General features: G+C 41.0%; 2 protein-coding genes and 1 non-coding gene across 4 annotated transcripts in view; all 3 read left to right on the top strand.

Annotated features, from left to right (window-relative positions):
• si:dkey-237i9.1 (SEC14-like protein 1) overlaps positions 1–2679 on the top strand; it is a 46888-nt gene extending 44209 nt beyond the window's left edge. The window contains exon 16 of the mRNA XM_050043606.1: positions 1334–2679. Coding sequence (XP_049899563.1) covers positions 1334–1439 — 106 coding nt within the window. The 3' untranslated portion in view covers positions 1440–2679. The remainder of the gene's footprint in view (positions 1–1333) is intronic.
• A 3454-nt stretch (positions 2680–6133) lies between these two features.
• Positions 6134–6216, top strand: trnal-cag (transfer RNA leucine (anticodon CAG)). The gene has a single exon. It is a non-coding gene; the product is annotated as a tRNA-Leu (tRNA).
• Positions 6217–7604: 1388 nt separating this feature from the next.
• The window catches only part of LOC126389761 (endonuclease V-like), a 111889-nt gene continuing 93496 nt past the window's right edge, over positions 7605–25997 (top strand). The window contains exons 1-5 of one of the 2 annotated variants that reach the window (XM_050043620.1): positions 7605–7787; positions 10012–10183; positions 18755–18889; positions 20263–20302; positions 24785–24897. In XM_050043620.1, coding sequence (XP_049899577.1) covers positions 7744–7787; positions 10012–10183; positions 18755–18889; positions 20263–20302; positions 24785–24897 — 504 coding nt within the window. In that variant the 5' untranslated portion in view covers positions 7605–7743. The remainder of the gene's footprint in view (positions 7788–10011; positions 10184–18754; positions 18890–20262; positions 20303–24784; positions 24898–25997) is intronic. The other variant, XM_050043621.1, reaches the window with a different exon arrangement.

Here is a 25997-nt window from a genome sequence, read left to right as displayed (position 1 = left end):
ATGTCATAGGGCAGGGATACCCAACTTGCTATGCCCAAGAGCCACTTTTATGAAATGAAAGACCAGGGGCCAGTTAATAAAGAAAAACACTGATAATATTCATCAGTGGGGATGCACAGTATTTTTTATTTTTTTTGCCGATATCCGATATGCCGACACAAACAACTTCTTTGGCCGATAACCGATACCAACATCCATATATCCACTCCACCCCCCCCCCAATTTTAGTGATCACCAAGTCTCCTCTATAGTGGAATTAACATTATATTATGTATGCATACTTTTTTTTTTTTTTTTTTTTTTTAAGATATTTTTATGGGCATTTTTTGCCTTTAATTGATAGGATAGTGAAGTGTGAAAAGGGGAGAGAGAGAGAGAGAGAGAGAGAGAGGGAGAGACATGCAGCAAAGGGCCACAGGCCAGAGTCGAACCCAGGCCGCTGCGGCAACAGCCTTGTACATGGGGCGCCTGCTCTACCACTAAGCCACCGACGCCCCATGCATGCATACTCTTATCATGATGGCCCACCAGCATATGGAGACATGAAATACAATACTGTTCAATGTATCTAATATTCATTCATTGTGCAAAGTAAGAAAAAGCATGATGGCCAATTCTGATAATTGCTGATAGTAGAAAATTGGTGGGCCACCTGGCATCCTGGCCCATGGGCCATACGTTGAGTATCACTGTTGTACGGTATAAAGTGTTGAGCTGCCCTATAGACAATGAATGGGACCCACAGAATGTGTGCTTTCTGCTTCATATGCCAATGAGCTTTATACTAGTGTAGTGTAATGTACCCATATACTCAGAACATTGGCCTGGGTGCTCTCACTGTCATTTACAACATCTGTTACAATTTATCGTCTATAGAAGGAGCTCCAGACTTTGTACCTGATGACATCACAAATTTGAGTTTTAGCACTCCAGTTTTGGATTTGGAAGAGTTATTCATGTTTATTAATATTTTTGGACTGTCTTAGACCATATGAATAACATGTAAGAATTTTGAAAATAGACGTAGTTCCCCTTTAACTGCCTCCACAGTAAAATCCTTCACTGAAACAAGCACACTTGAACCTCCTGATACACTGTTGTCTGTTGCAATCTATGGCAGAGCCTGACTGTGGTGTGCCACACAGAGTGAATTAATCCCCCCCCCCCCCCCCCGTAGGTTTGATCTGGCTGCATGGTTCTGCATCATGAGCACGAGTCGTGCACACAGATTGCATTCAGTTAGTCAGTGGCAGACTGCTGTTGCATACATGTGAAGTGAGCTGAATAGTGTGAAGTTTGTGTCCGCTCACATGTCCTCTGTCTTTTACATCAGGGGTTCGATGACCAGCCTGGAGTCGAGCCACAGCGGCTTCTCTCAGCTCAGCGCCGCCACCACCTCCTCCAGCCAATCACAGTCCAGCTCCATGATCTCTAGGTAGAAACTGGGAGCTGAGGACGTCAATCCCCACAGTCCGCCACCCCCCACCCCCCACGCCCCACTACCCTTCCCATCAACACTGAAGCCAACTCTCCTTCTGCCCTTCCTTGTTGTCTTTGAACTCTGTTCCTATTGCACAGCCAGTCTCTTGGGAACTGAAGCATGCTTGCACAAACAGAAGACAAAGAATAAAAAAAAATATCTGAGGCAAAAAGATAAAAACAGACTGTGTACACAATTTAAAGGGCTGATTTTTGCACAAAGGTCATATATTTTTTTGTGCCTGGCATCTCTGCCGGGCAGCAGTTTGAATCAGAACATTAGCGAATGTTTGTTTGTGTGGAGAGGTTAAAGGTCAGGAGGTGAATTGCGGTGCCTTTGTGGCACCAGAAGCTGCAAAAAGCAATATCCTCATCCTTGGAGCTATGGGACCGGATGAAGACACTGGAGGCGCTGTTACATATATGCATTTACATCTACATATACAGTACTGAGACGATGCATACCTCATTCATGTGCACTCTCTGAAAAACTGGATGTGCTGTTACGTACAAACACCAACACAAATGCACATATGGATGTTTAATTACATGCAAAAATTTACAGTGTTTGCCATATTACCAGAGAGGATTGTTCAATCTGGTGAATTGTTTATAGGTCAAGTGTGGGTGGGCAGGGTAAACTCTGAACTGGACCTGGGTCAAAGATTACCTGCAGATAATTTGTTTTTAAATCGACATGGAACTACGGAGTGGGTGGAGCTTACTGAATCACGACAGTGCAGATAATGTCAGCAAAGCTGCCAGTTCACGGGAAAATAACATTCACATATTTTCCAGAGGCTGTGTGAGCTTTCTGTCATTCATTTTATTGTCTTATGTGGCAAACCCCACCCCTCCACCTCTCGAGGGCTTTATCACACCTTGACAAGCATTTGAATATTTGACCTGGGTCTGACTCTTGGCGAACTAAATCCGCTAGAAGCAATAACACGAGTTTGACTTTCTACTGTGTGAAATATTTCTATTTATCATTAAGATGTATGTGGACGATCATGGGTGCTGATTGCAGATGAGTTTTTTTTTGTTGTAAGCTGTGTACAGGCAGACAGACGGGCAAACTGAGCCAGTAAACAACAAAGTTCCTTGGCGCCACTTCTAGTCTCCGTTTACCATTCTGTCAGGAGAGAAACAAAAATAACTCAGATTTTCTCCTGAGCACTTTTTTTTTTTTTTTTTTTTCCCCTCAAAATGACAGTTTGCTTTCTTCCAACGTCTGCACAATTGAGGAACTCGGGTCAAAATCAAGTTGTAAAGGAGATGCCTTGTTACTGATTTGTGAATGTGCTACTGATTGGCTGGTGCTTGCCAGCTAATGAAATGCCTGAATTTGGAGGGTTGTGATGTAACTGGGCGGAACCGTCATCATTCATGACTTGTTTTTCAGAGTGATGTAGATTTCAGTGTGCATTACGGATGAATGTTTATGATTATCATTTGACGGTGCGCCAGTAGACAACATATTGATACTGTACATGTATAAGTGTTGGTTGGAGTTTGTTACTGTCTTTTTTTGGAGATGAGTACTTGATAGGGTGAAGCAGTGTGGTGTGTTACTGCATGCTCACGTGGTGATTGGGTTTACAGATGTATTATTTAAAGATTAAGATATAGCCATTTTTAAGAGTCATGTGTCAATAAATACCATTTTAGCCTTTGTAAGCATCACTTAGAAACTGCTTTTTTCAAGGTCACCACTGTAATAGATGAGCGATTGTGATCTGAATGAACATTTCTAAATGCAACACATCCATGCAACAGTTTTATCTGGTTGATTAGTGTCGATGACTTCACGTAGATCTGACTCCCTGTAGAGGGCAGAAACGATCACTGATGCCAAGAGTCATTCTTGTGCTATTGCCATCGTTACAAAGTGCAGCTGACAGCAAAAGAAGAAACAAATGTGGATAAGACACAGTCTTTCTCCTTCTGTGGGAATAGACTTGTACAAAAGCTGGCCCTGCCAGTTTTGCTTTTGATACATGAAACTGCATGGTTTTTTTAATAATTAATGAAAGGTCAAGGGTTAACTTGTGGTAACTATTTGTCATTAACTGCAATAACATGAAATGCTTTACTGAGAAAAAGGACCTCCTCAGATTGTGGGCTATTAAGAGTATGTATGATGGTGTATAAGAATGAATGTTAGAAATAGTGGGGATAAAAGATATGCCTGTAAAATGTGTGTTAACACTCCCTCTGCCCCTCACGGCAGCTGTGTTTCTTTACTAGGCCTCTTCTCACTTTCTGAAGCATGTCTAGAATCAGATGGCTAACTTTCCTTCACCTGGTTATTCCTTCAGCAGGCTCACTTTCCATTTCTTCAACGGTTGGACTGATGATTCATCATCAGATGAAGACCAGACCAAACTACTCTTATAGTTCCATTTGTTTCTCTTTCTCTCTATCAACTCTTTGTCACTTGTACACTCCAGTGTTGCTGTTTTGCTCTATTCACTGTGTATATCTAAGAAAGCAGAGTGGACCTTGATTGAAGCCATAGGCATAAAGAAGTGTTCTCAGATCAGATGTTTTTGTTTCATTTCCATCTCAATTACCACATACCAGAAAATGTCCATGGTCTGCTGTCTCCTGCCTCTCTGACTTTAGCTCTTACAGCATGCACACATCAAGATCTCATTGACAAATGAGGGCTATAACTGTTTGTCGTGACTGTTCAACACATTTATCTGTCTTTCTGCTTCCTTCTCTGACATTGTTGCATATCTTCTCTTTACCTTGATGTGAGGAATTATGTAAAAAGTACATGTTTGGATTAATGAGAATATGGCGCCTTTACATTTTTTGAAAACATTAAACTTGAATTATGAGAAATGAGAAAAAAACGCACGTGTCACATTTATTTATTTATTTATTTTTTCCTTGTTTCTTTGACCTAGACCCACACAGTTAACTTCTAATTAACTGAGACTGTGACTTCCAAACTGCATTTAAATTGCTGATATTGTGTTGGAGTGTTTCCCGACATTTCATAATCACTGTGTCGCTGTATTCACTTTTCATGACTTGTTAATGAGAATATACAAATGGGATTTATGTTTGCTGCATCACTTCAATAATGATAAAAAAAAAAAACAACTAATCTGTTCCTACCGACCAAAATGTCCTTATTGCAAGTCGCTGATTTTCAGACTCATATTTCCCCCTTAGGTACTGTCAGTTCTGCTGCCAGTCTTAGTGTATGTAGGTGGGAAAAGCAGTGTTGTTGACTTCCTGAGATGTAGATCAAAGGATAGAGAAGGATCAAAAGTAACACTAAGATTCTTGGCAGTCAAACATTGTGAAATCACACGGTTTTGAAGAAATACTGTTGTCTGATTAAAATGTCTGTGGAGCAGGGCCAATGAGCTAGCACTTCACTTCTTTTCAGAATTTAGACACAGCAAGGAGCAGTCAGGCCAGGCTCTAAATTCGTAATACTGGTGTGATTATCCACCTTCACATGCACATATAACAGTGTATCATCCATGTGGCAGTAGGAATTAATTCTGACTTCACAAAAGGGTCAAATAAAAAGAAGAACAGAGGGCTAAGAACAGGGCCCTGAGGTACACCATATTTCACAGAAATGTTTCGCCATTTGCATTGTTAATTTTTTTCCAGATTTTTTTTGCCTGTATTTAATAGTGTAATTAGGATGTGTGAAATGTCGGATAAATAACTGGCAATGACGTATGCACCTTGACCATTAGACTAGCAGGGTGACACCAGCTCAAACAGGTTTCATTTGTGAAATTGTTTTACTGAAAGATGCGCCTCTCTACATCCTCTCTTGATTGTCTTTTATTCATCTCATTGTCCTATCTGCATTCCTGTCTGTTTCTTACATTTAGACGTCCTCTTATCAGTGGACATGTCAGTGTCAGTCCATGTTTTGTTTCAGCATACCTGCCCTTTGAGAAGCTATACCATTCTAATGGATCATTAATTCTCCATTTAAAAACCATGTAGTGTAAAACTGAGTTCAGATCATCAGTTGGAATTTTAATTAATGATTTGATTTGATTAATCCCCACCCCCACCCACCTCCCCAACGAAAACACTTGGGAGGCCAATATACTGGAGGCTGTAGTGCTTTTTTTTTTTTACGCTAGCACAAAGACAGTGGTACCTTGTAAATAATAGACAACCAAAGGCATACATTGGTACCAACCACCTTGGCACAGACTGTCAAGAAAGGGGCTAAATAAAGCTCCAAAGTTAGGTTACAACTGGCATGGCCATTTTCAAAGGGGTCCCTTGAACTCTCACATCAAGATATTAATGAAAAAAGGGTTCTATGGGGACCCATGAGTCTCCCCTAAACTTGAGAAGGCTTGTTTCCAGTAAATATTTTTAAAAAGGACAACTAGCCTATTGAAGAACAATAAATTGCCTTCCATGTATAAATGCATTCATAACACATTAAAAAAGGATTGCAACTCAAAATGTTCTTTTTACCAGTATTAGTCTGTGCACATCACATAGTACTTAAACTTAACTCTCATGTTGACATAATTTTCAAAGAGCCTATATATTTAAGTAGCATAAGTGAAACCCTGATTTTCAGTCAGGGCTTTTGGTTTTGGCATGCCACCCCACAGTTTTCAGGGGATGCCATTGCTGTTGATCACAAGTCAGGATGGCTGAGTGGTCTAAGGTGCTGCATTCAGGTTGCAGTCTCCTCTGGAGGCATGGGTTTGAATCCCACTTCAGACAGTTGCTGTTTTTGGTGGCGGCAGTAGCTCAGTCCATAGGGACTTGGGTTGGGAACCAGAGGGTCGCCTGTTCGAGTCCCCGTCCGGACCAAAAATATGGAGCGTGGACTGGTGGCTGGAGAGGGGCCAGTTCACCTCCTGGGCACTGCCGAGGTGCCCTTGAGCAAGGCACCGAACCCCCCAACCGCTCGGGGCGCCTCACCAAGGGCAGCCCCCTCACTTAGTAGACTTTCTCTCCTCCTTAAAATTGCTGTCATCTCTGGACATGTTGGTATTAGATCAGTCGGCCTGTTCTCTCTCAACCTCTGCTATGCTCATCATCATACATTTTTTTTGCCCTACTTGTCACAGATCTAGTAAGTAATAAAGAGACACAAAATGGCCACAAAGATATGCAAAGGAACTACTACTAGTCACAAAATGACCCCAAAAGGTGCATAGATAGATAGATAGATAGATACTTTATTGTCATTGTCATTTTCATAACAAAATTGAAAAGTGTATTCTCTGTAGTGTAAAAGACATCAGAAAAAGCTATATTAAGAAAGAAACAGTAACCATAATTTAAAAACTATAAGAATGGAGCTATAATAGGACGTTCACATTCGCTTGACGTTCCCCCATTGCACATGCCCTTAACAGCAGCAACAAAATCATACATGTGCATTCATTAGTGCAATTTGTCATTCCGTGTGATTATTGCCCTGGGATAAAAACTGTTCTTGAACCAGTTTGTTCTGGTCTTAATTGTCCTATATCTCCTGCCTGAGGGCAACAGTTCAAACAGGGAGTGCCCTGGGTGTGTAATATACCTTAAAGAGACACAAAATGACTGAAAAGAGACACACAACATCTAGAAAGAGATGCAAAGGAGCTACAAAGAGACACAGAACGACTAAAAAGAGAGAGGAAAAAAAGATGCAAATATACCTCAAAGTGTCACAAAATGACTTAAAGAGACACAAAGGGTCTACAAAGAATTACTAAGTGACAACAAAGAGAAACAAAATGATAAAAATACACAAATATATCCCCAAGAGATACAAAACAATTTTGAAGAAACACAACAACCTCAAGGACACACAAAAATACCACAAAGAGACAAAAACATGCTGGTTACTACAAAGAGAAGCAAAAAACCAACAACTACAAAAAGAGGCAAAACCAGCTCAAAGTCTGTGTGTCTTGCTCTCATGTAGGAGAGGTGGTGGGGCCCTTTGCATGTCTGTGCTCAGGGGCCCGTTCTCTCATGATCTGCCCTTGAGTGTCAGCATTATCAGAAAAATGAAATGCATGCATAAAACGTTTTTCTATCAGTGTAATTCACCCTTTATCCACTAGATGGCAGGATATACTCGCCTAAAACCCACACTGACGCTAGTTGTAAGCCCCGCCCTCGAAGTGACGTCAATACACGGAAGCAAAACAGGGACAGAGAAGCTTGTGCTCACGTTGCTTCTGTCAGCTGCTTTTACTTATTAAAAGTCGGTCTATAGTTGTTCGCGTCCCCCTCAGCAGGCTGATAGAGATGTCCGCTCCTCCTGCAGACGATGTTGTCAAACAGTGGGAGAGGTCAGTGTGCTGTTCTTTTGTGTCTGTACCTCAACTATACACAGTACACTTTACAGTCCAGCTGATGTCACTGGAACTCATTTACAACAGTGTAGACACGTTATCATAACTGACCTGAAGTATTAGCCTGGTGAAACAAAACAAAATGTTCCATAAGATGTTGACAGCTATTGCTGCACTTCAGTGTCCCATTGTTGTGACTCTTGTCCCAGCAGCTCTGGGCTTGAGCCACCAACAACCATAGTGTGTGTGTGTGTGTGTGTGTGTGTGTGTTAGCTGTCTGTGGAACTGTAAAAGTCCAGCTGAGGAAAAGTGTGTGTTTACATGCTGTAGAGGAGAAGGCCATGGGTTGTCTCAACCCAGATCTTGTTCTTATAACCACCACCTACACATATTAGAGGAGCAGAACTTGTGCAATTGTGCAAATTGGGGAAAAGATAAAAATGTTTTAAATTCCCAATGAATTAATCTGCAGATATTTTGATAGTCAGGGAATTCTTTCACCCCCCCTTTTTAAAAAAAAAAAAAAAAAAAAAGCAAAAAATGCCTTTCAACCCTCTGTAATGTATGATAGTTAAAGGTCCAGTGTGTAGGATTTAGGGGGATAGAAGAGATGAAATATAATATAATACGTATTTTTTCTTTAGTGTATAATCACCTAAAAATAAGAATTGTTGTGTTTTCGTTAACCTTAGAATGAGCCATTCATATCTACTTAGTGAGTGCGTCTCTATTTATGGAGATGGCCATGTTGCATCGCCATGTTTCTACAGTAGCCCATAATGCACAAACCAAATACTAGATATGGCCATTTATATTTTCAGTTTTAGTTTCAGTGTCAGCTTAGTTTATCTGAGAAGAGACAGTGGAAATTAATAAATACAGATGGTATAAAAATGCCAGAATTAACCAAGAGGCTATTTTTCATCTGTCGTCCCTTGGCCAAGGTGTTACTAAAATACAACAAGCAAAAAACAAAAAAAGCAGCGCATACAGTTGAAAAGATTTCTTTAAACATATCAATGAAAGAAAGAAAGAAAGAAAGAAAGAATGAACGAATGAAAGAAAAAGGAGAAAATAAGAACAGAAAAGGACATTCAATTTTTAAAAGCACTAGAGGCAGGGCCATTCATATTTTCACATTGGCCACTGTAGTTGGAAAGCCCCTCTGTGACAAGAGCATCCAATAAACACAACTTTTCTTAATGTGAAACTGCTTTATTCAGTGTTTTTAGTGGTTTAAATCACCTGGTCCATTTGCTTGAGAATAATTAGGCTCTTGGTCTCTGGATCAGAAATAACCTGAGCACATTAAGTTATCAGAAAAGATAGGTAAGCACACTTTAGCAGGTGCTGGGCTAGCAGCCCATTTGTGGCGTCGGAGAAACACGGATTTGTAACATGAAACTGCTTAATTCAGTATTTTTTACTAGTTTAAATTACCTGGGCTGTTTGTTTTAGAGAGGAAGAGACATCTGCAGATAATTTGGCTCCAAGTAAAAACCTCCTGAACAATGAACACAAAAGGAATTCTAATCTGGAGATGTTTCAGCTGGTTGCAATCTGCAGTCCTCACCATGAGGTGTCACTAAATCTCCCTAAATCCAACACACTGTTCCCTTAATATAAGGCCTTTCAGTTTTAAACTGTTGCTCAGATAAAACAAGCTATTTGAATAAGTCATGTGGGGCACTGTTATGATGAACATTTCTCAATATTTTCTGACATGGCACGTTTTAAGAACAGCCCGAGTCTGTAGTGTGACATTAGGGCCTTTCCCAGCACAACCCCACCCACCTAAGAAAGCCACCAACCCAACCCTGTAACATTTCCTGACTATTTAGCGAAATCACAAAATATATTTATTCTTTGAACAAATATTATAATTCTACATTATGGTGTGGAGCCAGGAATGCTATTCTAGTGTAGAATGAATGAATGTCAGCCATAAAACAACCAACTTGTGTACGTGTAATCATAGAATAGAAACTCTAAAAAAAACATCTATGTTTAATGTGTCTCAACTTCTCATAACTGAAAATACTTCTTAAATTATTACCAAGTGAACGGATCTCTCCCCATATAATGAAACACATGTCAGTCACTGAGTGATAACAGTGGCCAATCTTGTGTCCAGATTTGACATTTGGATTAGTTTGAGTGTTTGTCCCTGCGTGTGTCCTGTGATTGCACCGTTAGACTCAGGAGTCTGTCCTCTGTGCAGCGAGCAGGCTCATCTCAGGCAGCAGGTGGTGGAGGAGGACACTGAGGACTGGCAGACGAGTCCAGACTTCTCAGGCCTGGAGAGAGTCGGAGGAGTGGACCTCTCCTTCATCAAAGGGGATGACGTGAACGCCTGCGCCCAGCTCGTGGTGCTCAGCTACCCTGACCTGGAGGTGAGCTGTCCCCTCACTACACCCGGTACTTACAGATCAATGGGGGGATCTAGCAGCTTTGTCAGCCTCTGTTGGCCTTAGGTGGAAACTGCAGCAGTATGGACAGAATGGCAGAGTGCCTCACCACTTACATAACAACAGTCTGTGTTGAAAATGAAGATATAACAATATATCATGATGGAAAACTATCAGAATGTTTGATTTGCTCTTAAAAGTAGTCTTGCTAATTTTATTTAAATTGAGGAATGCAGCCTTCATTACTTTATATACTGCTTCTTTATGATTCCTGGAGGTTGGCTGCATGAGGACGACTGTGAACACACTTCAACAAATTACTCATACTTTCACCAAGACTGTCTTGTTGGTTTTGGCAGCGGCTGACTTCAACCCTCTTATCATTAACTTCCTTTTACCAGAACACTACTATATAAGCCTGGTTTGTTGCCTGAGTTTGAGTATATAGAAATGTATATACTAATGTTGGGATATATGCCTCACCAAAGGGGGACCATTGTTGGAACTAAGCCTCAACACGGGCCTGACCTCATAACAGATCTCCAATTAAAGTATAAAAATGGCTGTCGGAAATAATTATTAATAGTAATTATGAGTTATGTTAAATAATGTGACTTAATTTACATTTAATCACCTCGTGGGGAACCATTCCCCAAAAAGGAAAAAATGATCCTGAGGAGATGAGTCCCAAATGGCTGTCTTTTGTATGAAGAACAAAGAACCTTTACATGTCCAGCACAAATGACAAATCATCTGTGGACCAGTGAATTCCAACACTAATGTACAACACTACAATTATATACAACAGAAGAACCCCCAAAACATCAGTTATCTATATTTTGTTGTATTCAGTTCTGTATTGCATAGTCTGATTGCTGTAGGCAGAGTTGCTGCTTTCAACCTGCTTGTTCTGCGCTGGCAGTGTGTGTAAGGGTGTTGCTGCTCAGTAGCTATCTGTTTGTATTGTCTGCTCCTGTCTGTGGGAGCAAATCATGGAGTGGATGTTGTACGTGTGTCATCTCTTTGACCAATTGAGTGGCTGCCTGTTCCTCTTGTTCGGAAGAGATGGTAGTTGCGTTGGTAGAATGCAGCCTCTGGAGATGATCCTGAGGGCCAATTTTGCACCCTCTCCAGCAGTGCAGCCTGGCTTCTATTGCACCCTACCAGGAGGACATTGCCATATTCCACACACAGCCTGGCCACAGCAGTGTACAGTTGCATGTAAAAGTTTGGGCAGGCCCTGTTCAAAATTCTGTTTACTGTGTATAGCTAAGCAAGTAAAAAATGACCTGATTTCCAAAAGGCAAAAAAGCTAAAGATGACTCGTTTCATTAACATTTTAGGCAACATTACTTTTTTTATTGCTATTTTTTTTTACAAAAAAGGAAATGAGCCTGAAGCAAAGGTTTGGGCACCCTGCATGATCAGTACTTAGAAGTGCAAGTATCACGGCTTCTAGATAGTTTTTTGTAACCAGCTAAGAGTTTTTCAATTCTTGTTTGGGGGATTTTCACCCATTCTTCTTGCAAAAGGCTTCTAGCTCTGTGAGATTCTTGGACTGTCTTGCATGCACTGCTGTTTTGGGGTCTATCCACAGATTTTCAATGTTGTTTAGGTCTGGGGCCTGTGAGAGCCATGGCAAAGCCTTCAGCTTTTTTACTGATGGTGTGATGTTTGCCTCCACAATTTGATGAAATCTAATTGAATCCATTCTTCCCTCAACCCGTGAAATGTTTCTTATACCACTGGCTGCAACACAAGCCCAAAGCATGATCGATCCACCCCAGTGTTTAACAGTTGGACAGGTGTTCTTTTTATGAATGCATGCACCCTTTTTTCCCAAACATACCTTTGCTCACTGCGCCCCAAAAGTTCTGTTTTAACTTCATCAAGTCAGGACTTGTTTCCAAAAAGCATCAGGCTTGTTTGGATGTTCATTTGCAAACCTCTGACTCTGAATTTTCTGGTGAGGACACAAGGAAGGTTTTCTTCTGATGACTCTTACATGAAGGTCATATTTGTACATATTTGTCACTACACAGTACAACAGTGCACCACCACTCCAGAGTCTGATAAATCTTCCTGCAGGCCTTTTGCAGTCAAACGGGGGTTTTGATTTGCCTTTCTAACAATCCTACAAGCAGCTCTCTTGGAAAGTTTTCATCGTCTTCCAGACCTCAACTTGACCTCCACAGTTCCTAGTTAACTGCTATTTCTTTATTACTTTACGAATGGAGGACACAGCTACCTGAAAACACTTTGCTATCCTAGTATAGCCTTCTCCTGCTTTGTGGGCATCAGTTGATTTAGTTTTCAGTTGGGATTGGGACAAGGTTTCAAGAGAAATTTGCATCACCTGGCCTTTCCTAACAACGATTTTGAACAAGCCATATCCCTAACAAGCGTATTATAGTCTGAGACCCTGGTAAAAAGTTGCCTGAGAGCTCAAATGTCTTGGGGTGCCCAAACTGCATGGCGTTCCTTTCCTTTTTTCACTCTCAAATTGAATAAAACAAAACTAATACAGTAATCTTGATTAAAATGTTGAAAAGCATGTTTCATCTTTAACTCCATGCCTTTTGGAGATCAGTTCATCTTCTAATTACTTAACTATTCAAAGTAGTACTGGTAGTTTTGACCAGGGGTGCCCAAACTCTAGATGGTGGCAAGGTCCTCACAGGGTAGGCTGTGTCTGGCTAGAACAATTAGAAAGTGGAGCCATTTAGAGCCATTTTTTTTCCTCACCGCCTGTTCAGCTTGATTGTCCCGGTCAGGTCAGATTCCAGGTAAAAGCCTAAGTACTCAGTGGTGGTCACAACTGGGACTTTCTGTTGCCCAAGAAATTGGAGGAGGAGGTTGTGGTGGATTTCTGGAGAAGCAAATTCTCAATTCCACTTATTCTCCTCCACCGAGCAGAATTTTGTTTGATGAAGCCCATTTATCCAGCTGCTGGGCTTCCACTACCATTGAGGTGTCACTTTATATATTGGTTAAGAAATCAGCATACACAGTGTCCAGTGTCCAAAGTATTGTCTTGCCAATGCCTCCATCCAGTGATTCTGTTTAAAGTTTTATGAGTTTCCTGTGTATCCCTAAAACTATTGGTTTTTGATGTCTTGTGCCTATTTTCACTTGTTTGATAGGATATTCTCTTTTTTTTTTTTTTTTTTTTTTTTTTTTTTTTTTTTTTTTTTTTAAGAAATCAATATACAGCTCTACCTTCAACCACCAGGGAGCAGTTATTTAAATATTTTTCAGAGCTGTTGCTTCCTCCTCTTTTACTTCGGGTCCACATTTACTTAATATCTGGATTTTAAGGCACACAACATTAAAATTTGGCATTATACACATTTTTTGTTCTGTATAGAGAGTGAAAGTTTCCTGACCTTGGAAACGAACATTTAACAAACAAATATCTGAACCCGAGGTCCACTTACAGTACTAGCTTTTGGTGAGATAGCTCACTATATACGTACAAACCTAGGTCTAAGGTCTGTACTTAGGTTAAATGGTGAAAACCGAGCTGTTTCCATGACAGCTGAGTAAACTTCATCTGCTGAGGAACTCATGAAATCATGTGGTTGAAAGCTCTGGAATAAGTTTCAGCTAAGATTTTTATAAGAAATAAAACAGATATTTAGAGCAGAACAAACTTTGAACATATTATCAAACAGTTGCTTCTTTACACATCCAGCAGTCTTGGAGCAAATTTAGCATTCATTTGGAGTCATGTCCCCTCCCCCCATGGCAATGACACTCAATGGCAGGCAACAGTCAACAGCTAGCTTCGCGTCACCAGGCTCTTCACTCTGAATTTTGTCTGGATTCTGGTTCCGGTCTAGAGAGCGGATGCGGTATTCACCAAATTCACCAAACTAAAAGTGTTCACCATAGTAAAACTTTAAATTCTGGTGCACCATCGATTTGGGGTGATGAGGGGTGTAAGAAAATCGATTAACTTGGGGCTTGGGGCTTTTCTTGTAAATTATATTCTTTAAATTAAAAGTTTCACCGCATTTTTATTAGCTTGGTGCTTTTATTTTTACGGAAAGGCACATCCATCGAATTCCGGATCCTGTCTCACTCGCCCTGGTTCCGTTTCCTTACCAAAACGGCCACTAACGGCCCCAGACTAGTCAACAGCTAATCAGTGTTATTCACTCAACCTGTCAGTGCTTTTACTGTTTTGGCTGATTGGTGCAAGTCCAATATTAATTCTTATTTTAGCCCTTTAGCTGCTAAATGCTCCACTATGTTCACAAGCTTGTCGCAGACTTTGTCTTTGTGCTGTTTGGTGCTGAACTACTGGTGTACAGAGGGTTTATCTGAGCTTTTTAAGCCTTCAACAGCTGAAGTTGATGAGATCAGTGAGAGTTTGTTAAAGATGCTAAAAAAGCTCTGAGGTGAACTGCAGAGTCAAGTGTTTATTCCTTGTACGTTTACATAGCTTTACCTTTCACATTACGCCTGGTCATTTGATCTATTGTTGATATAAAAATATTGATCATAGCAGCTTTAAGTTTAACCTGTAATCCATTTAACCTAAAATTGTGCTGGGGTCACTGTACAAGGAGGACAGGAGGATCAACAATATTAACACAAATGTAGTCCTACTAACTAGACGTAGAAATGCCAAATATACTTCAATATCATGAATAACTTTGAAAGTGTATTTCACAAACCCTGTGTCAAAAAAACACCCCAAAGGTCTCTAAAATGTTATTAGATTATTTTGTAAAATTGCCTTCTGATCACTTGAACTATGACCTCTGTCATTGGTTGTATGTATTTTATATTCTTAACCCAAAAAGTTCATGAATGTCTAAAGTCATCCAACAAACTTTTGAAGTCAACCAAAGCACTTGAAGCAGACTTGCCAAGCATAAAAAGCAATGTTAATACCGAGGTTTAATATACAATACAGCTCAAGGTCGAGTCTTGTTAAACTGGCTGTTGTTAAAGTGACCTTGGCAGCCCCAATTTTCATTTCATTTAATTTGTTGTACAGCCTTTCACAAGCATTCCTCCTCACTGGTGTTTATCTGTGCATTAACATGGGCTGTTGGCACCTTCTCATTATATAACCCATTATAATTAATGACATTTGTCACTGTATGTTGTTGATACAGGGACCAAACGAGGCTAATGAAACGTTGTTCAGATATGCTGTCCAGTAATGGGATTATGTTCCCTGCTTGCTTTCAAATCACTCTAACACTCCCACCTGAGGCTGTCTGTGACACTGTAATATGAGTAACATGATGCACAGTGTCACACTGAAAAGGCACTTTTATTGTTCACTTTGCATTTAAATGAATTAGTCTTAAAAAGGAGCTCAGCACATAACTGTAACTTTGAATGAATATCTTTCTCAGCATGAACAGCCCTTTGCTGCCAGCCATGACAGCAGGGCTGATATTGTTTTCACCTTGTGAATCTGTGTGTGTGTGTGTGTGTGTGTGTGTGTGTGTGTGTGCATGTGTGTGTGTGTGTGTCGTCATGGCATAATGTTGTCCTGGTGACACCTTTTTTAGCAGGAACTACCATGAAGCAGTACTTTGCCAGGTGTTCATATGTCTGTGGAAAGATTTTGTCAAAGCAATTAGCATCAGAACCGCACAAGATGCAGTCACAAAACAGCTGTGTAGTTCACAGTGAAGGCTGAGTTCAAAGATGAGTGTGGTCTGAGCAAGGGCGCCAGAAGCAGGGGGTCAGGGATTAGGGACTTTATGTCCCTGGCCCTCATTTTAAGTCCGAGATCTGTGTTGTGGCCGGTGTGATTCCGTCATGAGATGGTCTCCAAATTGAGATTCTTGGCAAAAATACTTTCCCACAGAAGAACCGGCAATGTTTTATCACCACTGCGTAGCAGAGGGGGATGAAGGTCACTGCAGTCAAAAATACAACATTGACATATTCTGAATGGTAGCTGACATTTCTGATGGCTAAGTCTGTTCTGAAAATGTCCTTGTGTCGACGGATGTGCCTCCATGCACAAATGAGAGCTTTTGCATGTACTGTTTGTAGCCATTGCTTGTAAGCCTTGAATAAAAGTGTTTGTATCTGATGTTTGAGCATAATATGACCATGACAGATTTTCTCACTGTGAGCTGAAAAAGATTTTCAAACTGGTCTAAGAGCTGTGATGCTCCTGATCTCTGCGGATACTCCATGGGATAGTCAGAGGGTCATCGTGCGAGGTTAGTTTACCTGTGGTGGTGTAAAGATAGAGAGGTACAGAGGTTTGTAAATACTGTCAATGTGAACTGACTGAAAAAAGTAAAGTTCAGGATAGAAAATGGAAAATCTGATTATTTTAGGAACCCAAATTATGAACCCAATGTGAGTTTAATTTAAAATGTCAGTTGGAGGGAGTTCCTAACAGGTTTGGTTTCATAATTTGAAAAAGCTGTCTGTTGACTCTTGTCACCATCTGCATCTACATGTACAAAATATATTCACATACTGACAAACAGCAGCACTGTGGTCACATTACATAGAATCCGACTCAAGCCGTGAATATGATGACACAAGATTTGGTTTGATAAAATCAATCAACACTTGAAATTTTGACTTCTACTCCATTGACTCAGGACTTCACTGGACTTTTGACTTGGATGTGCATTTGATCAACTCTTCATTCACCTGATAAAAAATAGAGTTTGAACCAATCTGCCAGCTGCCAATCACAGGCAGACAAACAAATGATAGCCAAGACAACAACATGCAAAACATTCAGCTGAGAACTTACTAATGATTGGAATTGAATCACAGGAATCACATACAAAAGCAGAGCTCACCATTTGCTTTTACATCTTTGAATGTTTGTTTGAAAGTAATAGATACAAATTTGTAAAAGCATTATACTTAAACTGAGACTGAAACCAATTTATTGCCATGTACAAATGTTAAAACAAAGTAGTCATTTGAAAATTTAAAATTTCCGTAAATTTGTTGATGGGCGTATAATTACATTTTTAGGATTCGAAACACATGACCCGCACTTGACTTGGGAATTGACTTGAGACTTCGTAGCAAACACTTGAGACTTACTTGTCACTTGCAAAACAAAGATTTTATCCCACCTTTGATTATAGTTCAGAAGTTCACCTCTTATATAAATAGTGCAACATTTTGATTATACTAACCATCTCACATGAATTAAAAACATTTTAAAGACTAGAAATGCACAATAGCACTAGTCTGAGTCTTATCCAACTTTTAGATCAGGAGGAGACATTGATGTGAAAACTGATGTGGGTTGTTTTTTGTGTAGTGTGTTGATTTGTATTGGTCAGTGTGAATATACTGCTGTATGCAGATTTTTAAAACTGAACTGATGGACTATATTTGTTCTATGCTGAGGGAGATCTACGGGCATTGTAACTGGTACATGCAGTGGGAGCATCTGTATGTTACAGAGCAGAACATGTTAGAATTTTAAGTTTCTGCAAACCACAGATAGATTACAATTACACATTATTATGTAGCAGATTTGTTGAAACTTTATGCTTCAACAACACTGTGGTAAATGTGTGGTTCGGTCTAGGCACAAAAAAAACACTTCATTATGCTTAGGAACAGATCATGTTTTGGCTTAAATGTCCAGTTTTGGGGGCACAATCCATGTGGGAAAAGCAGCAATGTCTCAGTAAAAAATCAACCGCTTTTCATGGCACCATCCCCTCCTGGCAAAACAGTAATGGGTCCCTAAAAAACACCCACATTTGGTGCCTGAAAAGCTGCTGGAAAAACAGCAACCGCTCACTAAAAAACACCTGTGTTTGGTGGCTAAGAAGCTGCTGGAGAAACAGCAATGATGCGTTAAAAAATAAGTTTTGTTGTTTGCTGGTCTCGAACAGTGGTCTGCACTGGCCCACAGGTTGGCAGGCATCTTGCCTAGCTGTCACGCCCTTAGCCATCTCCTCCACCTCCAGATGATCATAGTCATATACTATGTCACTTTAGAATAGTTAAAATAATATATTCATGCTTTGCAGACACATACAATGCAAACATTTTCTTTTGGGCTGATGCTGTAGCTGACATTTTGAGGCTGTATATGATATATAGCACTGTCCACTTCTGAACACAGCAGGTGACTTAAAAAGAATAACGTTACTGATGTTCAGAACATGTTCACAGCCTTAAATCAACAAGAAGTAACAGATGTTTCATTTTGTGCCAGATGGGGGATGCTAGTGATTATGTTGCACAGCTTGCGTGTGCATCTGTAGACTCACCCTTGCTTATACACTGGGGTGGATGCATTTGTCCGAAGCACCTGAACCCTGACAGTGTCACTGTCTGAGCTGCATTCAAGACCACAGATGCATGTATCCAACCCCAGGGCTGGTATTACAGTAAAGTGAAACTGTTGTTAAGGATGTATCACTATGAGACAGCAGGTATTGGGATCAGTGTACTACTCAGGTGCAGTTTACAGGACACAAATGGGTGTGGATGATGTTGTGGGGACTTTTTGATCACCGGAGAGTCTATAGAAACTCAGCTTACGAAATTAACCAGTGTTTCTGTCCCCTCATCTCTCTCCAGCTGCTGTATGAGGACAGTCAGATGGTGACCCTGACGGCCCCCTACATTGCTGGCTTCCTGGCATTCAGAGAGACCCCCTTCCTCCTCGAGGCTCTGCAGCGGCTGGAGAGGAATCAGCCCGAACTTCTGCCTCAGGTCAGCTTCTGCACAAACACACACTACCTGCGTCAATATTCCTTATAAGAAATGATGTCTCCAACCTGTTTAAGGACTTCTTGTTGTAATTTTAGTTAGGACATTTCTTGTAAGAAGAAGGGCGAACAATATGTGCTTCGTCCTAATTCTAATGTGTAAGCATGTTAGCATGTTGGCTTTAGCATTATGATCAAGCATGACTGAGCCTAGCTCACGAGTTCTGACGGCAGAGCCTTACAAGCTGAGACTAAGATGTGTTAAAATGGCAACTGTTTATTGAGGATGAACCTCGTTGATATACACCAGTTAATAACATGGGCTTTATCCTGGTGCCACAATGACTGTTTAACATTTTGTTCAATAGCTAAGCATGAAGACTGGAGCCAGGGGTAAACAGCTAGTCTAGCTCTGTCCAATGTGGAAAATACATGTATGTCTACCATTGTGGCCACAGATGATATCGCCAACACTTGGCAGCTCACTCAAAAACAATCTAGATCTATGAATAGCACTATGGGAGGTGAGGTGATTAAATGAAAATGATGGATTGTAAAATCCCTGACACACCTAACAAAACAACTTATTGATAATATTGGGCTCATGTTACTGGTGTAACTTCCCTAACTACAATGACAAAGCTCTTCTGTTCTCCCCCTCTCGCTGTCTCTCAAAAAGTCGCCTCCAATTCATCCTCACCCACTCACTTCTGTTTGTTACAGCCCACGCGCCTCCCTTGCTTCCTCACACACACACACACACACATACACTTTCGCCCACCACACACACACACACACACTCATGCACAGAGTTTTACTTCTACTGACATTTAGCCCTGGACAGATGGAGTCACTGCTTCCTGTATCTGCAACCTTTGAAGTGAGTCTTTCCTGGTGACTTATGATTCACCGCAGAAAATGTCTGTAGAGTCACCTTTGGCTTGGAGAATTCATCGATGTGTTGGGGCTGGAAGAGCTAGAGTATCAGTGTGAGGACTTTGTCTCTTACTCACTTTAACTTTTGAAGCTCAGGATGAAGACACTGTGCTATCTCATGCTCTATGTCTGACATCAGACAGTGGCACAGGCAGCAGGGGTCAGAGACTGTAGATAAGCAGAAAACAGTTTCACAGGAGGCATTTTAACTTGTCATATCAGGACAAAGGTGGAGGAGATACCATTAACAATGCCTCTGCTTCACTGTGTGTCGCAGCAGCCATGATTAACATTATTGATCACACTTGTATTTTTCTGCTGTGACATGTCAAAATGTCTGCCGAATGAAAGACCTCGAGCCTTGGTTGAAATGAACAGTTAATAGCTTCCAGTTTGTTTTGTACCATAGGTAAATTAATTTCAGTTGTTCCCTCTCAACAGGTGGTGTTTGTGGATGGAAATGGTCTCTTCCACTACAGAGGTAAGTCAAGCTGGTCTGTGCTGACACAGGAAATGTTTTCGCAGTATTTGAGCCTTACGTAGCAGGATGCACTGTGTGTCAGACCTAAAATTGCATCAGGCCTTTTTCTCCAAACATTTTTACATTTCATGGCAAGAAAAGCAGAGGTGTAACTGATAAAGACTGCGTTCCATTTAGGTGTCAGGGACGGTCACACGTGAGCGAAATTAACATTGGTGAATATTCGCCTCCTGTTCACTTCCATTCAGTGCCAGCAGAGGGGTAATTAAAATATTTGCTTCCGGTGGCAAAGCAAAGTCCTATCTTCTCATCGTGTGGAGCTCATCTTTGGTGAACTCAGGCTCAACCAATAGCAAAGAAGTATGTGTGGAGGAGATTGTTGCTGTGTCTAACCAGCCGATACTGTATGATATTGACCATGAAAAATACAAAGTGCCCCAGATGAGGAAGAGGCTGGCAAAGAGTCAGGTATCTCACATGGAATGTAAAAAAAAGAAAGAAAATTCAGCATGAATATCGCATTGGCAGCCGATGGTCACTAGTCCGGGGCTGATGTGAACATTTTTATCCCACTTAGCTACTTTTAAGTATATTTTAAATGGTATGACGTGAATGTGGCATGTGAGGCACCGAGCTGGCAGGCACTGAGCAAAATTTACATTGGCGAATATTGCCTCCCATTTACTGCCATTCAATGCAAGCAGAGGGGAAAATATAACCTTTGCTTCCTCTGGCAAAGCAAATTTGTATCTTTGCATCGCATGGAGTTCAACTTTGGTAAACTGACCAACCGCAACCTCAACCAATAGCAAAGAAGTATATGTGAAGGGTCAGTGATTGATGCTACATTTCTAAAAAAAAATAAGGGAACATTTAAATCACACATCAGAGCTTGATGAACAAATTCAAATTGAAAATCTTCACTAATGTACACTATAATTTTTTTTTTTATTTTTTTTTAAAGATATTTTTTTGGGCATTTTAGTTTTATTCGATAGGACAGACAAGTGTGAAAGGGGGAGAGAGAGGGAGTGACATGCAGCAAAGGGGCGCCTGCTCTATCCACTAAGCCACCGACGCCCCGTACACTGTATATTTGTTGAGAACAAAATGACGTAACAATGGTCAGTGGAAACCAAAATCAACCCACTGAGGGCTGGATTCAAAATCACACCGAAAGTAAAAACTTGAAATCACAGGCTGATCCAACTTGTGTGAATTTTATTGCAGCAACTCATAACGTGACTCACACCCAACGTCTGGGCATGCTCCTGATGAGTCTGAGGATGGTGTCCTGGGCGATCTCTTCCCAGAGCTGGATCAGGGCATCAGTGACCTTTTGTACAGTCTGTGGTGGTACTTGGCGACGTCGGAATCACTGATACATAGCATCCTTAAGGTGCCGAACTGGATTTAGGTCAGGAGAACGAGAGGGCCAGTCAATGGCATCAATGCCTTCGTCGTCCAGGAACTGCCTACACAGGCCAGGCATTGTCCTGCACCAAGAGGAACCTAGGGCCCACTGCACCAGCGTTAGGTCTGACAATCACTCTGAGGATTTCATCCCGGTACCTAACAGCAATCAGGGTACTGTTGGCTATGACATGAAGGTCTGTGCGACCCTCCAAGGATATGCCTCCCCAGAACATCACTGACCCACCGTCAAATCAGACTGTTTGGATGAGCTGCTCAGTGAGAACCTGCACCAGTGGCAGACCTGCCAATACTGGTGTTCTCTGGTGAATGCCAATCGAGCTGCATAGTGCTGGGCTGTGAGCACAGGTCCCACTAGAGGACGTCGGGCCCTCATGCCACCCTCATGGAGTCTGTTTCTGACAGTTTGGTCAGAAACATGTACACCAGTAGCCTGCTGGAAGTCACTGGCAGTGCTCCGCCTGTTCCTCCTCACACAAAGGAGCAGGTACCGGTCCTGCTGCTGGGTTGGTGCCCTTCTACGGCCCTGTCCAGCTCTCCGCGTGTAATGGCCAGTCTCCTGGTATCTCCTCCATGCTCTTGAGACTGTTCCGTGAGACGCAGCAAACTTTCTTGCAACTGCACATATGGATGTGCCATCCTGGAGGAATTGGACTACCTTTGCAACCTGATTTGGTTGCAGGTAGTGCCTCATGCAACCAGTTGTGACAAGGACACTAAACACAAAACTAGAGAGGAATCAGTCAGGAAGGATAAGGAGAGCAACTGTCTGTGTCTACCACATGCAAAACCATTCCCTTTTTGGGGGTTGTCTTGCTTTTGCCTCTCCATTGCACTTGTAGTCAGCAGGTGAAATTGATTCACAATAATTTGTGCTTCCTAAATGGACAGATTGATATCCCTGATGTTTACCTAACTTGGTCTTATACTATGACCATTACATGGTCATAGTATAAGACCTCAAGGGTCCTTAAGGGAGTTCCAGGGGACCCCAAGAAAAATGTGGAAAAATGCACAGCCCGATGTCAGCAAGAGTCAGAGTGACTATTCAGATCATAGGTTTCACACCCTCCACAGTTATCTCTTTAACTGTAATTCACAACTTTAAAATGTTGGTCTTAATCATATTTAACAACCAAAATCTTTTCAGATGGAGATCCCTGAAGCGAGGTCTTGTTAAATGGAGGTCCCTGACCTAACATCTATCATTTTAGGGGTCCTTGACATGAAAAAGCTTGAGAACCACTGGTTTAAACGGTATGATGTGTATGTGGCACAAGAGGGACCAAGCTAGTGGGCATGAGGAGTCATGGGTGGATTTTGAAAATAAGGTTTTATTTACTCAAAAATGAAACAGTTTATGTCTTTGTTTATCCTGCTAACAAGTCAAAATGTCTGCTGTGAGAAAGGTCTGTTTCCATCAGATCCCCACAACGATTGATGTCAGAAGTTTGGTTCACATTGTGTTAACAACCCTAACTTGTTATTGGTCCAGTGTGTAGGATTTAGGGGGATATATTGATAGGAATGGGATGTCATATAATGACTATGTTTTCTTTAGTGTATAATCACCTGAGGATATGAATTGTTGTGTTCTCCTTACCTTAGAATGAGCCGTTTATATTTCCATAGGGAGTGCGTCTTTGTTTATGGTGATGGCTATGTTGCATTGCCATGTTTCTACAGTAGCCCAGAATGGACAAACCAAACGCTAGCTCTAGATAAGACTATTTGTGTTTTTGCATTTTCGCGTCGGCCATCATAGTAAGAAGCCCAATTGCAATGTGCAGCGCCGGAGTTACACTGGTATTTAAGGTGAAACTGCTGTTCAAATGACCTGGTCCATTTGCTTTTGAAAGGAAGAGACCTTTGTGGATGTCGCTCACAGCAACATGTCAAAGTCCATCAGAAATACATGGATTTGTGATATGAAAATACATGATTCACTGTTTTACTGTTTATCGCTGAGTCTCTTTATTCATGAAAGGCAGAGACCTAACTTATGAGAGAAAAGGGGTGAGCACACAATAGCATGTTGTGGGTGAGCCCCGAGATGCTGGATAGTGCTAGAGAAGCACTGATTCATAACATGTAGTTGCCTGGTCTCTGTTTTGGAGAAGAAGAGACCTCCGTGGATAATTGGCTACCAAAAAAACCAAACTTCTATGAACAATGAACAGCCAAAGAAGTTTTTAGCTGGTTGTAATCTGCGATTCACCACTAGATGCCACCAAACCCCTCTAAATCTTACACACTTCACCTTTAAATAGATGTAAAAGTCCATTTTCAGTACCTTGGAAATGTTTTGGAATGTTTTGGAATGGAGCTGGAGTCAGAACGTGGTTAGCCTAGCTTAGCACAAAGCCTAAGCAAAGACTCCTAACAGGTTTGTCCCCCTGAAACCACAAATTGCCATTTTTGCATTTCTGTTTCTGTACAGATTAAAGAAACAAGATACAACATGTAAGCCAGTTTAGATGTTTTGGCAGATGTTTTTTTCCCCACTCTGGACAGAACCAGCCTAGCTGGCTTACGTTCTTGACTCCAGCTCTTTGCCTAATGTACAGACATGAGGTTGATATCAATCTCCTCATCTCACTCTTGGTTAGAAAGCAAATAATGGTATTTCTCAGTGACACTCAAAATATTCCTTTGAGCTATTTTATCAGACAGAGAGGGAGAACAAGATGAAGTACTGGATGCTTATCTTAAATGTATCTGCCCTCAGGAGACACCTGACAAACAGTAAGGTCAACTTATTAAATCAGATATTTATATGTGGATCCACTTGAGCTCATTTAAAAACACTTGTTAAGAGTTCAAGGTGAGCCCGGCAAACTGCGGAGGTCAGTTGGATATATTTTGCATGCTGTCTTGTGTCTTTAAAAAAAGCCTCAGCAGCAGTTTGTCTTGTGTGTATCAGGCTGTCATCTTGGAACCATGAAATATTTCTTTATGACATCACACAAAGTCATCACTATTGTGTCAATAGAAACTCTTGTTACTCTAAGTTTGGATTTTGACATGGTCTGTGTTTGGACCTTGCAGAGTTTGGCCTTGCGTGTCACCTGGGAGTGCTGTCAGGGCTGCCATGTGTGGGCGTGGCCAAGAACCTGCTACAAGTGCAGGGTGTCTACAAGAGTGAGGAGCACCAGTCACAGGTGAGAACACCTGTTTTACCCTCCTGTACTTTAGAGTTTTGTCACTCTGTGGCTTTGCTTACAGGACGTATCAGTGTAAAAAAGCTAAAGTGTTTCTTCTTGCTGTGTACAAATGCTGCTTCTGTATAAAGCTGCCCGACATGACAAGAGTCAATAGATGAATTATTTCAGTTACGTTATCAAAGTGTAATTACTGTTTTCTGTTGTGTGTCTGCTTTCTAAAATAAGCAATGAAATGTCAGAGAGGGACAAAGCAAAGGACAGAATCCTCAATTACTTTTGATTGTGCGTGTGAACTCACACTTACATGTCTGTCTGCATGTGCATGTGAATATGTGTGTGTGTTAGCGTGTAGGCTGTTTTGACAGTGTGACTTTTATTACAAGCCAAGGCCTCCTTGTGTAGTTAATGCACAACGAGGCCTGTGACTTTCTGAATACAAATCAAGCTGGAACAAATACCTATTGGTCAAAGTAAACCTGTGGGACAGCACAAACTGGATTTCATTAATATGCAAATGTTCACTTTGTTTCAGTCTGGAGCCTCAGTGACCTGTTGAGGAAAGAATAAAAACAAGTCAAAGTAAAATCTGTCTCATGAACAGAGGCCTGTACACAGAAACAAGTTCAATATACCCAGGATATCTTCTGGTTATCTGGTTTCACTAAACCAAACATTGACCATCCTGCTAACTAGTATCATGAAACTGGTTATCCACTTGTTCAGTAAAGTCTGAGTTTTCCTATCCAGCAATGAGCATGTGCATATAAAAGAAGAGGGGTTGTTAATTACAGACATCATCAAAACCACGTCATATGATATGAGATGAAACTATAATATTATTGTACCTGCAGGGGTGTTCTGTTTAAGGGACACCAAAAAGTCATATTTAACAGAGTGAAATATAAATGATAGCCAAAAATCTCACAACAGAGTAAGAAGACGTAGAAACACTAGAAATCAAGGCTTAATATATATGTAGGTATCATCATACATGACTTAAGTTTGAGTGAGTATTTAAAGTTACTACTTATCTACTACATAAAAGTAATTTCAGACTATTTCTTCTCCTGAAGATAAGAGTGGAAAGGGAGTTAATA

Source organism: Epinephelus moara, chromosome 5 (genome assembly GCF_006386435.1).
Source record: "Epinephelus moara isolate mb chromosome 5, YSFRI_EMoa_1.0, whole genome shotgun sequence".
In the NCBI taxonomy this organism is placed as follows: Eukaryota; Metazoa; Chordata; class Actinopteri; order Perciformes; family Serranidae; genus Epinephelus; species Epinephelus moara.
Note: the sequence above shows the minus strand (reverse complement) of the source record. Positions and strands in the feature narration are given on the sequence as shown.